The sequence below is a fragment of the Lactuca virosa genome, chromosome 5 (genome assembly GCF_052849685.1).
Source record: "Lactuca virosa cultivar CGN04683 chromosome 5, Lactuca_virosa_CGN04683_v6, whole genome shotgun sequence".
Classification (NCBI taxonomy): Eukaryota; Viridiplantae; Streptophyta; class Magnoliopsida; order Asterales; family Asteraceae; genus Lactuca; species Lactuca virosa.
This window is the reverse complement of record NC_136430.1, coordinates 301,253,252-301,266,553: the sequence shown is the minus strand read 5'-3', so window position 1 is coordinate 301,266,553 and position 13,302 is coordinate 301,253,252. Positions and strand designations below refer to the sequence as shown.

Here is a 13,302-nt window from a genome sequence, read left to right as displayed (position 1 = left end):
GAAGAGGCGAGAAGGCTGAAAAGAAGGTCGACTTTGTGCGTTTTTTGATCGACGAGATCTTCTGCGATCGCAGAAGCCATCAGGTAAGGGGTTTATGCGATAGAGAGTAAGGGTATTCTTGTCCATTTAGTTATTTTTTTCAATCTTAATGATTTTAAATTGTAAAAAATGGTTATTAAATAGTAAAATCTATTTAAAAATTAGATTTGGGTAAATATGATATTTTAAAATATTAAGAAGGGCAAATATAATATTTAAAGTTTAGGTCGGGCAAATACGATATTTAAATGTTTAGCAGGGGTATATACGAAATTCTACCTAAATTATATATTACTAAACAATTATAAAAAATATATCAAAATTCATGGTTTTTAATTTCCTACAAAATGAGTATAATATTTAAAATAAAAATAAAAAAATAAAGGTAGTGAAAGGTAACAATTTCCTGTCTTTTGCTGAGTGAAATGAGAGTGAAGAGAAAACTGACGTGACACTCAAAAAGTGAAAGATAAAAGATGATCATATCCTATGGTGTTAGCTAAATGGCTAAGAAAATACTCATAACAAAATACTATTATTTAGGCTAACATTGTCCAGAAAAAGTTATTGGTGCAAACATTGGTTATGATCTTCTCTTTGGGTAAAATTATAGCAAAATTTCACTCATTATGCTGGAATGTTTGTTGCGGGTCAGACTGCTTTAAAAGTTGTTACAGACAAAATTGACAAAAATGAAAAATCGTGCATGGAAAATCAACACGTGTTCATACCATTTGTATTTGATACGTTTGGTTTGCTCGCGCCGGATGCGGTGAAACTTCTTAATAGAGTACAACGGATCATGCATAACAATGTTATATCCCCTAGATCTATAAATGTAGTCTTCAAAAGAATTATCTTTACCATATAAAAAGGTTTAGCGACGCAGCTTGTTGCCCGTTTGTTATCTCACTCGTTATACGTTGATAGTTAAATTAATGAAATTTTTTAAAAAAAAACCTTTCCTTATTTTTGTTGTCTTGTCTTGATGTACTCTTTCTGTCTCGGCTGGCTTTGGCTAGTCTTAAGTAGTATAATGTATGTTTTCGCCGTCATTTTTTTTTTAAATAAGTAAAAACATATATAAGTTAAAGACGAAATTTAAACGAGAAGTGATTTTGTTTTAAATGAGAGGTTAGAGAAGTATTCTTTTATACGGGATAACGGAAATGAGTGATTTGTAATTTAAAATACATTGGAAAACCAAAATAAATATCGCAACACCATTTGCAATCATGACTTCGACCTGAAAAAAATATATGTATATAAAGTGACCATTCGGCGGAAAAGAGAAGAAAAAGGAAGCAGACGATTAAAGCAATCTCTCTCTCTCTCTCTCTCTCTCTCTCTCTCTCTCTCTCTCCTCGCGTTTATAGAGAGAGATAGGAAAGGATTCAAACATAGCGAGACAAAAGCGCAAAAGATCATATTGACAAATTCAAAAAGAATTCGTCTCTACTAGACTGCCGGCCTCTGGATTCGTGATTCCGAAGAAAAACTGCATCTCGTCATCATTCGCCGGAAAAACTTGAACAAACAAAAGTCCGGCGGTTACTGATTCCAGTAGTCAACCTGATTCATCGTCTCGTTTTTACAGCAGCTCAGGTTTGATTCATTAACTTTCCGTCTGAACTAATTAATAAAACTGCTGATGAAATGCATGTATGTATGTGTGTATTCATCTATTCACGATCACAATCACAAACTGGATCTGTTTGTTGTTTTTAATATCGAAACTCCACAGATCAATCCATTTACACATTGTGTTCTTCATAATGGTTATTCATTCTTCGGTTATTATTCATGATTCATGAATGTGATAACACATGTGTGTGTATGTTTTTGCGTGTTTATTTGCCTGTTAGTTAATCCGTTTCCTGTATCTGATTTGTGCATTATACTCCATTTCTGTTATGTGCATTAAGAATTTGTACAGTACAAGTTATCATTGCATATCAGGAGAATTAGTTAGCGTTATTTTAGAACAAGTTTTGACTCTTGAGTCCATTTGAATTAAACTTATCGTGGCTATCGGACATATTCTAACTACAATTTTTTATTATTTGTTTTTACGTTCTACAAAATCCAAACGAGAATTGTATACTTGTTCTGTTGCTTTTTTAAGGCTTTTTATCATAGTGGTAGTTGCTTTTAAGTTTTAATTTAATCAACAATATCAGATATGGAATTAGAGTCACCAACGAATTAACTTGCACAGACACGTCACATGTATATATGAGTTAATTAATTTTTGACATTGATTCGGTTCTTATCATCTATTTTGTTATTTATTCATGGAATCGAAAAACATGAAGATATATATGATCCTAATTTTCTTCTACTTGCATTAAAAAACAACGAATATATAACAACATGAGAAGGAATTTGTTCTTTTATCTTTAAAATAGATTAACATATATATCTCTGCACTATTCTCGTCCATACATATCTACCGATTCGTATCATAAGCATATATTGTATAAATCCTTGTATAACTTTGTCATAAAACTTTTAACCATATACTTTATGGTTTACATGTTATGATGTTAGCTAGTTGATATATACCAGTTACTAATAATTATTTAAGGTTATCAATATTATAGGAAAAAGAGTAAAATCAACAAACAATAGGAAAAAGAGTAAAATCAACAAACATCAATTATTTGTAATGATGAAAAAAAAGTAATTTATTTTACTTCAAATTTGTGATACAACATTAAAGAATTTTTTAGATAAAGTCCATGAATATTAATAATTTGTAATGATGATAGTAAATTACTAAACCATTTTTAACCTAACAGTTTGCAGTAGAAAACAAAACTTGCAACTTTTATAAATAAAAAAAAGTTCCAATACTTTGTAGAATAACATAACAAAATAATACATTATTGATAAATGTTTGAGGTTGGGGTCACAAGGAATCTATAGAGCAACGTTTGAAACTTGGAATGTAGAGATCCAAGCATAGTGGGAGTTGAAGATTGCATAGAAAGCTATGGAATGTCTGTTATTTGTGTGGGATTCAATAGAAACAGGAACGTAATTTTCATAGGCCCCATGAATAAGAGTCAATATTTGGATTTATCAATTTAGGAAAATAAATTTAAGGTGTTTATTTAACTTGGCATATATAAATTGTGTAATAGTTTGTTATATACTTTTATAAATAATCTTGTGAACTTAAATTCATACCATCAACTTTTTATAATGACAATAATTTTTAAAACATTGAGTTGAACATTTAATGTTTTTATCTGATATGTCGTATAACTAAATCAATATGGAATTACGTCTCATCGATTTCGTTATAAATTAAGATGGATGGAAACCCACAAAATAGGAAAAAAGGGAGCATATATATAAATGTTACGACCAAAGTTACAGAGAAATAAATCAATAACATGCGAGGTAATAAATTAAAGTTGTTTGGTGAATACCTTTATGATTATTAAACATTTGTAATAATAAGAATAATAATAATAAATTGGTAATAAACGCATGTAAGGTCAAATCATAACAGCATCTGACACACTTCTTTACTGATAGTTGTTGTCTTTGTAAACATTTTGGCATCCAAGTTTGACATCGCTGCATCACTCATAACGTTCTTGATACATCATGTTCTATTTCCAAAATAAGTGGGAAACCATAAAGTGGCTTTGTTGACTTTTCAGCTTTATCTTCAAGCATTCTTGTTTTAATTACTTGCTCCCATATCACAAACCACATAATTTAAATAAGCACGTTGTGTGGTTAGTATTTTAATCATCAATAAAATATTTATAATATTTAGAAAAGGGACTAAATAGGTACACCAACACCCCGATAGTTTTCAACCATAAAATGGTTTGGAAATTTTGCAACAAAACAAATAAAATATGGTTGTAGTTTTATTATATAGTTAAAAGTTCTAGATCTACAGTGGAAAATCACGCTTGACTTTATGTGGATCAATTGATTCACAGGTTATCCATGAGTTAATTAAGTAATAGCCATAGTCATAGATCTACATGCAGCTTCCGCCATCAATGAAATGGTGGCAAACCCATGTGCCACAAAGACGTTGCATGGTTTTTTAGGGAGTTTAATGAACGGTTAAATGGAAAATTAACAATATATTTTGGTTTGTTTGTTTATTATTACATAGTATTATATTTCAAAGAATCTACCAATTATAACAGCATACAAAGCAATATTCACAAGTATATAATTAGTTAGATTTTCAATATATTAATAGCACGATAAGGTTATTTATATTAGGATTTAGCCATTGAGGTGGTTTTTTCAAAGGTTGTTTTCGTTCTAAATGAAAATTCTATCGATCACTTACAAATTCAAAAAAAGTGTTTTTTTTTTCTTTTTTTTCTTTCAGTTAACCTCATGATTCAACAATATTTTACTTTCCTCCTTGGTTATAATTAAACTTCAAGGTTTTATTATGTTTTGACTAATCAATTTCTTTTATTAAATATTCTCTAATATTTCATTTTAAGCTCTAATACCAAATATCAAATTTGTAATATATATATATATATATATATATATATATATATATATATATATATATATATATATATATATATATATATATATATATATATATATTCTTTTTTATAACTGTATGTAATAACTTTCTCATTTTTTATTTCCCGTAATATTTCTTTTCGGAAATATGTTCACTTAAAAATAACAAATTAGATGAACGAGCTTTATAAGTTTTTTCACATAATGATAAATTATTTAATTTTAAAAAAAAATGGCAACCAATAGAGAAAATTTATGAAAATACGGTTTTTTCAAATAAAGTTAATGGAATGTTGTACATTGTGACAAAAATGATAAATAATTGTCACGTTAACCATTGCGTATGCTTTAATAAAAAAAAAATTAAAAGTACAAAAAATACTATAATTTTGTAGATTTTCTATAGTTTAATTCATCAAATAATGATACAATAATTACCTCATGGTGTGTCCAGTCTCTAGGCACATTAACACTGTTTCAGGAATTATAAAGTGCACCAAGTACAATTTGATTCCATCCACCAGCCATATATAATTCCTTGCCATGTGCATGTTAAAAACACCATAATTCAAAGCTTGAAATTCTAATCCACTTATTTGTCATTTTTTACATTTCTTCAGTAGATATACACCAATCCATTTCACAAAATTAACAAGTTTAATTATAGATTGCAGATGAGAAGAGAGCTGGTGGAATAAATTCCACTAGCTCTCTCTAAAAAATGTCACAAAATATGACCATATCGAAACTTGAAGCTGGGATGGATGCATCTAATGATAACAATAATCCATATGCGAAGCTTTTGAAGGGTTCTTGGATAGCTCAGTTCCTATATGGATCAAATCCATGGATGGCTAGATATGTTTATAGTGTGATGTTTTTATTAGCAAATTTGCTTGCTTGGGCTGTTCGTGACTATGGGCCCACTGCGTTGACTGAAATGAACAGTAAGATTGAATCGTATATATATAATTCCATTTTTATTATTTCTTGGAATATATTTTAATTGTTTCATGCCTAGATTATAAAGTCTCGTAATCTCATTTGTTGTAGAATTGAAAAGTTGCAAAGGTGGTGACGATTGTTTAGGCACCGAAGGCGTTCTGAGAGTCAGCTTCGGATGTTTTGTATCCTTTCCTTAGAAAAAAATATTGACCTTTATTTTAGAGGGAAATCTACAAAAAAAGTTTCAAAAGGCTTAAAAAAAATTTTGAACAGAAAAGTCCCGATTATTTAACATTTTGCCAAAATTAACGAAAAAGTCGTTTTTTATATTTGAACAGCAAATGACAGATTATATGATTTTTCTCAAAATAATGAGATTCTTCTGAAGAAAAAAAATTATGATTTTTTTTAAAACTTTTCCCAAAAGTTTAAGACTTTTATGTAGATTTTTCTATTTTAGAAATATGCAAAAAGTAAAATAATTGCAAAAATGACCAATAGTTCGAATCTCAACAAGAGTCCCAATGTTGGAGTTTTTCTTTCCCATTTGGTTTGGGTTCCTTGTGGAAACGGGCTCTTATTATGTCAGGCACCTATGTTGGGAAAATGGTCTCAAGGATGCTCGAACAACTTTCTTAATGAAAAATATCACAAACGCCTATATTTTTGGAAAACTCCAAAATCAGTGAAAAACCATCGGTTTCTGAAGAAAATGTAAAATTATTACAATCACATAGACTAATTCCTCAAGCCGAGTGGTGGCAAGAGAAAAACCTTAAGGAGCTGTTATGGTATGCTCTTAGGTAGAGTGGTGGCAAACTTTTTTTTTTTTTTTTAAATGGAACAAATAGATAAATACGACATGAAGTTTTCTTGGAAGCTTTTGAGAATACCTTAATGATATATTAGATGTTCTATTTCACTATGTTTCTTTCAACTACTGGCACCTCAAAATTGTATGGACGAAAAGAATTGTGGCATTCTAGTTGGTGGTCGGCCAAGATCGTTCTCATGATCGCGTTAATGATGCTGCCTTTCTTTCTTCCTACACAAATTATTCAGTTATATGGTTAGTATTGTTCACTAAATAATTAATATAATTAAACAATATAAAAGATAAGAAACATTCTGATACATTTTTTTTTTCTTTCGCAGGGGACATTGCACATTTTGGTGCAGGGTATTTAAATCTCCTACCTACATCTTAATCTCTCTACCTAAAAGAAATCTTAAAGAGTCATTGTTTATGACATTTTGCAGGGTCTTTTTGCTAATTCAACTAATTAGTATTATCAGCTTCATTACATGGTTGAATGAATGTTGTCTATCCGAAAAATATGCCGAGAGATGGTAATTGCCTTTTAGTTGATTTACATATTATTAGAAAAAATGGGTTAAATATAAACAAATAAAAGTGCGTTGTAATGATAACGATGTTTTGCTGTAGCCACATCCACTGGATGCTTCTTGCAACTACTGCATATGTTGTGTGCATATTGGGGATCATTTTAATGTACATTTGGTACACACCACAACCCACTTGCTTGCTTAATATTTTCTTCATCACATGGACACTTGTACTCCTTCAACTTATGACAAGTGTCTCCCTTCACCCCAAAGTAAGGATCTCATTTCTTTTCTTTTACTTTTCATCAAGTATTGTACAAATGTTATATATGAACAAAGACTTTGTTTTTTAACCGAATAAGATCATATGACCATTTTATTCATCTATTTGAAAACTAATTTTTTTTGTTCAATTTCTGAAACAGGTTAGTGCTGGTTTCTTGACTCCAGGTTTTATGGGACTCTATGTTGTGTTCCTTTGTTGGTCTGCCATTAGAAGGTAAAGTTTTCTCTTTTCATTTTTGACCTTATTTTTACAAATTTTAACCAATTTTTGATGTCTACAGTGAACCAATGGATGACAAATGTCTCAGGAATTCTGGAGCCTCTAGAGACTGGCTAACTATCATAGTAAGCTTCCCAAAACCACTATATTTTCAAACTTGTTTCTTATTAAGGCATTGTATTTAACATTGCCAGTGATGTTGATAACATTGTAAATCTTTGAAATTCATCTCTTATTGTAACAGAGCTTTGTTATTGCACTAATTGCAATGGTGATTGCTACGTTTTCAACAGGCATTGATTCCAAATGTTTTCAGGTAAAACATAATTCTAAAACATTATGTCAATAAATCTTCACTCATTTTGTACGAAAATTCATTTGAAGATTATGTCATGCAGTTTCGAAAGGAGGAGAAACAAGAGGAAGATGATGTTCCTTATGGGTTTGGATTCTTCCATTTTGTTTTTGCAACAGGAACAATGTATTTTGCAATGTTATTAATCGGTTGGAATTCTCATCACACAATGCAAAAGTAAGTTTCCACCATTCAACATCTTCAATCCAATACAAATGTTGATTTACCTAAATGCCCACTTCACAGGTGGACAATTGATGTTGGTTGGACGAGTACTTGGGTCAGAATAGTAAATGAATGGCTAGCAGTCTGTGTCTACTGTAAGTATCTCAAACACCCCTAAAATGAAATTTATAGTTATCAAATTAACTTTTTCTTTTTGTTTTTTAGTGTGGATGTTGGTAGCTCCGATCATATGGAAGAGTAGACAGGTGGAGGAACCCAAATAGCAAATCAAAATAGGATGCGATAATACTCAAGAAAACCTCTTCACCATGTATGTTGCAAAATTTACATACAATTGAATGATATAGAAGCGGAAGAGGGTAGAAACTATAAAGTTACATTGAAGAAAGAAAAGAATGACATCCATGGAGACGATGTGAAGTCCTTGCATGTTTATTCTACTCTCACTTATTTTTTATATATGTAATCTTAGTTAGAAAGAAGCAAAGCATAGGTGGAAGTTACAAAAAGGCACTCAGTTTTGTACATTTTGAGTTGAGTTGTCTCTCGTTTATAATCACATCATTTTCCACTCAAATAAGATCACCAAGGAAAATGTTGCCTTAGTCCCCATTAGTGTAATAATTTCTTTTCATTTTCCTACTTTATAAATAGGGCTGCAAGAGAATCGACAGGAGTGTAAACCAGATTTATTATTAATCAAACCATGATTCATGTAGATGATATATCAACAACACTAGCAATCTACAATGTTAAAAGATTTACAACTCTCCCTCTTGAGGAATCAATAAACGCAACAAACTTTTATTTTTCTACAATAAACATAATATACAACACGAATTTTGACCCAAAGATTTAGGATCAAGTAGCATACCGGTCTCATTAGATATTCTAATTTAACCAAAAGGTTTTCCTCCAATTTGTTGTTGATTATGATTAAAAGAGTTGTTATCCAATCCAAACTACCTACTTGTGGCTTGTAAAGGACGTGAAAATTTTAAACTTTGTATGAGGAAGAGAGATAAATCTTGGAAATTACCTGGGTTAAGTTGGCATGTTAGGGAGAGATTGATAATGGATGATATGATTTAGTGGGCATCTATGGTGGTGAAGGAGTACCTAGGCTTGAGGTATGTAACACCCGTAAATTCGGGCTAGGAAATAAAGTTATTATAAGCCATAATAATGACTTTTAAATAAGAGATTGTTTAGGATAAATAATCTTAACCGAGTTATAGTATATGTCGTATATAGTGAGTTGGAGATAGGTTACTTATTAGCCCTACTGATCTAAACGAAAGTCGTAATATTAGGAAAAAACGAATTTGTGCATACAGGGAACGTCCGAATCTGACTTCAATAGGGAAAGCTATGATGTTTCTAAGATTTCAGCATAGCAGTGTGTGCACATAAATCGAGTTTTAGATCGGTTGATTTTTGGCCAAAACAATCTAAACGAGAATTGAAGGTCTCGTTAATAGGATTCCAAACATATAAGAACTATCGAAAACGGAAGCCGGATGTGGGAGATATGCATTTTATACGGGCTTTAATAGGCTAAGCCTGTGTAAATAAAATAAAGTCAAAACTAGCTGACAGAGTCTAAAAGAAAGTTGTAGATCTCGTCGAGAGCTTTCCGTGGATATAAAGAACGTCAAACACGAAGCTCGTATGAAGGAGATACATAATTTCTAAATTCTAAAAATCGGCACGCCCAACGCAACGCGTGTAGCTTGCGCGCGAAGTCAACTACGTTGCTCCAGCCGACGAGTGACACGTGTCAACTAACCGATGGATCAACGTGTTTGAAGTGCGCGGCGTGCATATGCGTTTTTGGCCCTATAAATAGCCAACAATCCTTCATTCAAAAAGTACTTTGTACTGTCATGCCTGGATTATACAAAAAGTACTAATGTACTGTTGTGTTGTCGCGAGTATTATTGTACCGTCGTGCCTAATCACCTAGGAATTATAGTTGTCCGCTGATAAAGATACTTTAGGAAAGATCCTTCAAGATCATCATAATAGGATTAGTAAGTGAGAGTGATGGAAAATGGGGTAATTGGGTTATTTGAATGTTGATGGTTATATAATTAGAAATTATAATATTATGGGTTGAAAACCCTATGTATCTCACTAGGTGTCCCAACCTGACCCACTCAGCATCTTTGTATTACAGGAAACAATAATGATGATGCCTGAGAAATTTGAGGAAATATTAAGATATTGTAAGTCTTCATTTATACTTATGTTTCTTGTATCAGTTATGACATCTCGAGTTTTTAATAAATTAATGAAAAACATCCATTCGAAAATATTTTATGGGACAAATTCTGCATTTGTAAATTAAAACTCTGATTTTAAAATGAGCATAAACTGGTCTTTTATGGCCGTGAAAATGAGGATGTCAAAAGATACGTTGTATGCTTGAAGATTAGGTTGGTATCCATGTTGGTGAAAATGTACCAAGGCTTGACTTGAGGTACATGTATGCACAGTCGATTCAAGATGATTTAAGGCCCCGAACAAAATAAAAAAATAAGGCCCTTTTTTGCCGCTTCGGATGAAGGTGAGTGGCAAAGTCTGGTTCAACTAAGGAGTAGGTCGTCCTATCTGATGAGCGGGTAATGCTCAAATTATTTTTTTCGTATTTGGGGTTGACGCCGAGAAAGACTAAAGACGGGAGAGCACGCACAGACATCCTCGGGAAAGCACTAATGAACTACGCCATCCCTGACACTTATGCGGTGAGATACCAACCAGCCGATATCGCCCACAAAGCTAAGAGGCCACTGGCACCGAATAATACCCATAAAGAACGCTAACCGCTACCGGCATCTGATGCCATCCGATAAGGAAGAACTCTTTCGGCAAAGAATTTTACCAAAAAGCCCGATTCGAATCATTATGCTCGATAAAAGCGATGACTTAATACCAAAAAGTTTTTTTTTTAATAATATAAGTAGATATATAAAAAAATAAGCCCTAGAAATTTGGAGGCCTGGACCATCGCCCATGTTGCCCTACCCTCTAATATGGCCCATGTTCCTCTACCCTCTAATGTGGCCCTCCGTGTATGCCCAATGGAAGTGCCTGTAAATGTTTCTTAAAACCCCTTGCAATGGTGCCATTAAACACACCGTTAGGCTATATGGCAAATATGCTCATTCATGCAAAAAAAAAAAAAAAAAAAAATCATATTTTTCCGAACTTATATGACAAATTGGAAGAAATGTGGTTGTATTGTATAATTCGTTTCGTTGCATGCATAAATGAGCATTTATGGAATGAAATGCGGTTGCATATTATGTTCCTACAATGAGACATAGTTAGCATATTTCGTCCGAAAATACATTTTGTTGCATAAATTGAGAAACAGTTAAGCAAATACATGGACGAGAAGTTGTGACTTATCTTAAATATTTGAATCGAACTGTTTTAAACAATTTTAATGCTTTGGGCAAAAAAATAGGTATAAATCAAAATTTCTAAAGCGCATATTTTATATTTTAATAGGTCAAATACCTAATTCATTTAAAGTATAATCCAATAAAAATTAGTCCAATATGAGTTAAAGATAAAAAAAAAATAATAAAAAAAGGGGTTTTCACCACGTCGTTTCTTCTCCCGCTTCATATAGGACGGACATACGACCAGACTTGCAAGAACCACAATTGCCGGAACCATAATCAGTATTTTTTGATTTTTTTTATTTACTATTAGTTTCATTTAAATATTGAACCATTAGAATCACCTCCGAATAAATATACTTGAACCGACGATGATTCATAGGCATCAAATGGATATGAAGGTTGCAAGTAAGTCGTTGGTGACATGTTTTGTAACAATATTACAATAACATCAATAATCAAATCGACATCTCAAACATAAGTATTTCTATAGGTTTTCATCGCACCAGTGGAATATTAAATTGATTCTCTCTTTTTTTTCATCTTTTTTTTTTCGTTGTTGTAAATATAGGCTTCTTTTTTTTAAAGGTTTTGTAGAAATAGTTTGATAATATGTTGTAGAGATTTCTACGATTTAATCCGAAAATAAAAAAATATATTTTCATTTATAATCCCTTGTATGTTACGAATTTAATCCTTCAACTCTCAATCATTATTATATATTATATATAGATTAATTTATTTTAAAATATATAATTACAATTTATATATTATTCTTAACAAATTATACTATTAAATAGATAAATACTTTCAAATTTACTCCAATATCAAATATATTACAACGTCCAAAATTACAAGATTGATTAAAAACGATATTGCAATACGAGTTAAGCGCAAACTTACAATATAAATAAAACCCTAAATTACAAAATTAATTAAAAATGTTAGAGAGATCACATCGTACTGAATATTAGTTTAGAATTTGGATAATTTTTTTATTGTGACAGTGTTGGTGGCATAGTCCACATCTGCAAGGTTTCGTCGGGATAAAAATATAAATCTCATTACAAAATCGATTTGCACGCCTCCGACCTTGATGAACAGAAAGTTCTGAATTATCTTTTTGAATTTTCTAATTAGACTTCAACCAATAATCAAAATGAGAAAGTGAGGCAAAAGCAAACGTATATTGACGTTCATACATCATAGTAGTGTACATACTATTAACAACAGAAAGAGGGTCATCCCCTTTATAGCGGTAAACCGCAATAGCATGCGAACATGGAATTTTTCCCATTTGTCACTTACCGCATGTACATGCAGGGGCAGAGACAATGAGGGGGCTGCCGGGTGCTCTGTCCCCTCCAATCTCTTTTATAACTTCAATTATAATATATATATATATATAATACTCCATGTAGTAATCTTTTAGCCGACTTCTTTGTTAGAGCCCCTCCCAATCAATGTTAAAAATTCAATTATTATTATATGGAAAAATAATAAACCCATGACAATTATGAAAAGAACTGAGGCCTCGTTGGCTAAAATCTCACCACATCAACTCCCACTTATTTTAATTTGCCAATATATTATCCCATTTATTTTTATTAGTCTTCATAAATAGATCTTGTAATTGACAATTAGTTGATATATTTGTTGGACCTTTTTATTGTATTTTTCATCAATGAGGTTTCAATTAAAAAAAAATGTCTCGCTTATTTTAATTTGTCTATATATTACACCATTTATTTTTATTCGTGTTCATAAATAGCTCTTGTAATAGTTGATATATTCGTTGGGTCTTGTAACGGGCAAATTAAAGTTGAACCTGAAAAAATAATATGTCAAATTGAAGAGAGGTATATTAGATTCTTTTGTTCGTGATCCCGAGGAACAGACTTCAATTTTAAGCTATTGATGTTCTTATTTAGACGATTTTTTCTTTATGAGTTTTTTATTCAACTTTACAGAGCGTATTATATTATTTGGAT

The 13,302-nt window shown here is 31.4% G+C and overlaps 1 protein-coding gene across 2 annotated transcripts; it reads left to right on the top strand.

The window, feature by feature from the left end:
- The first annotated feature begins 1,315 nt into the window (after nt 1-1,315).
- Nucleotides 1,316-8,506, top strand: LOC145114897 (uncharacterized). Of its 2 annotated transcripts, none has more exons than XM_079051017.1 (13): nt 1,316-1,644; nt 5,238-5,510; nt 5,617-5,690; nt 6,418-6,577; nt 6,664-6,688; nt 6,769-6,858; nt 6,956-7,127; nt 7,281-7,354; nt 7,422-7,485; nt 7,605-7,676; nt 7,759-7,892; nt 7,962-8,035; nt 8,106-8,506. In XM_079051017.1, exons 2-13 carry the CDS (start codon nt 5,285-5,287, stop codon nt 8,162-8,164), a joined length of 1,224 nt encoding a protein of 407 aa, XP_078907143.1. In that variant the 5' UTR covers nt 1,316-1,644; nt 5,238-5,284; the 3' UTR covers nt 8,165-8,506. The 2 variants fall into 2 exon arrangements, with proteins under 2 accessions (XP_078907143.1, XP_078907142.1); XM_079051016.1 differs by having other exon boundaries at nt 1,317-1,644; nt 5,231-5,510.
- The last annotated feature ends 4,796 nt before the right edge of the window (nt 8,507-13,302 follow it).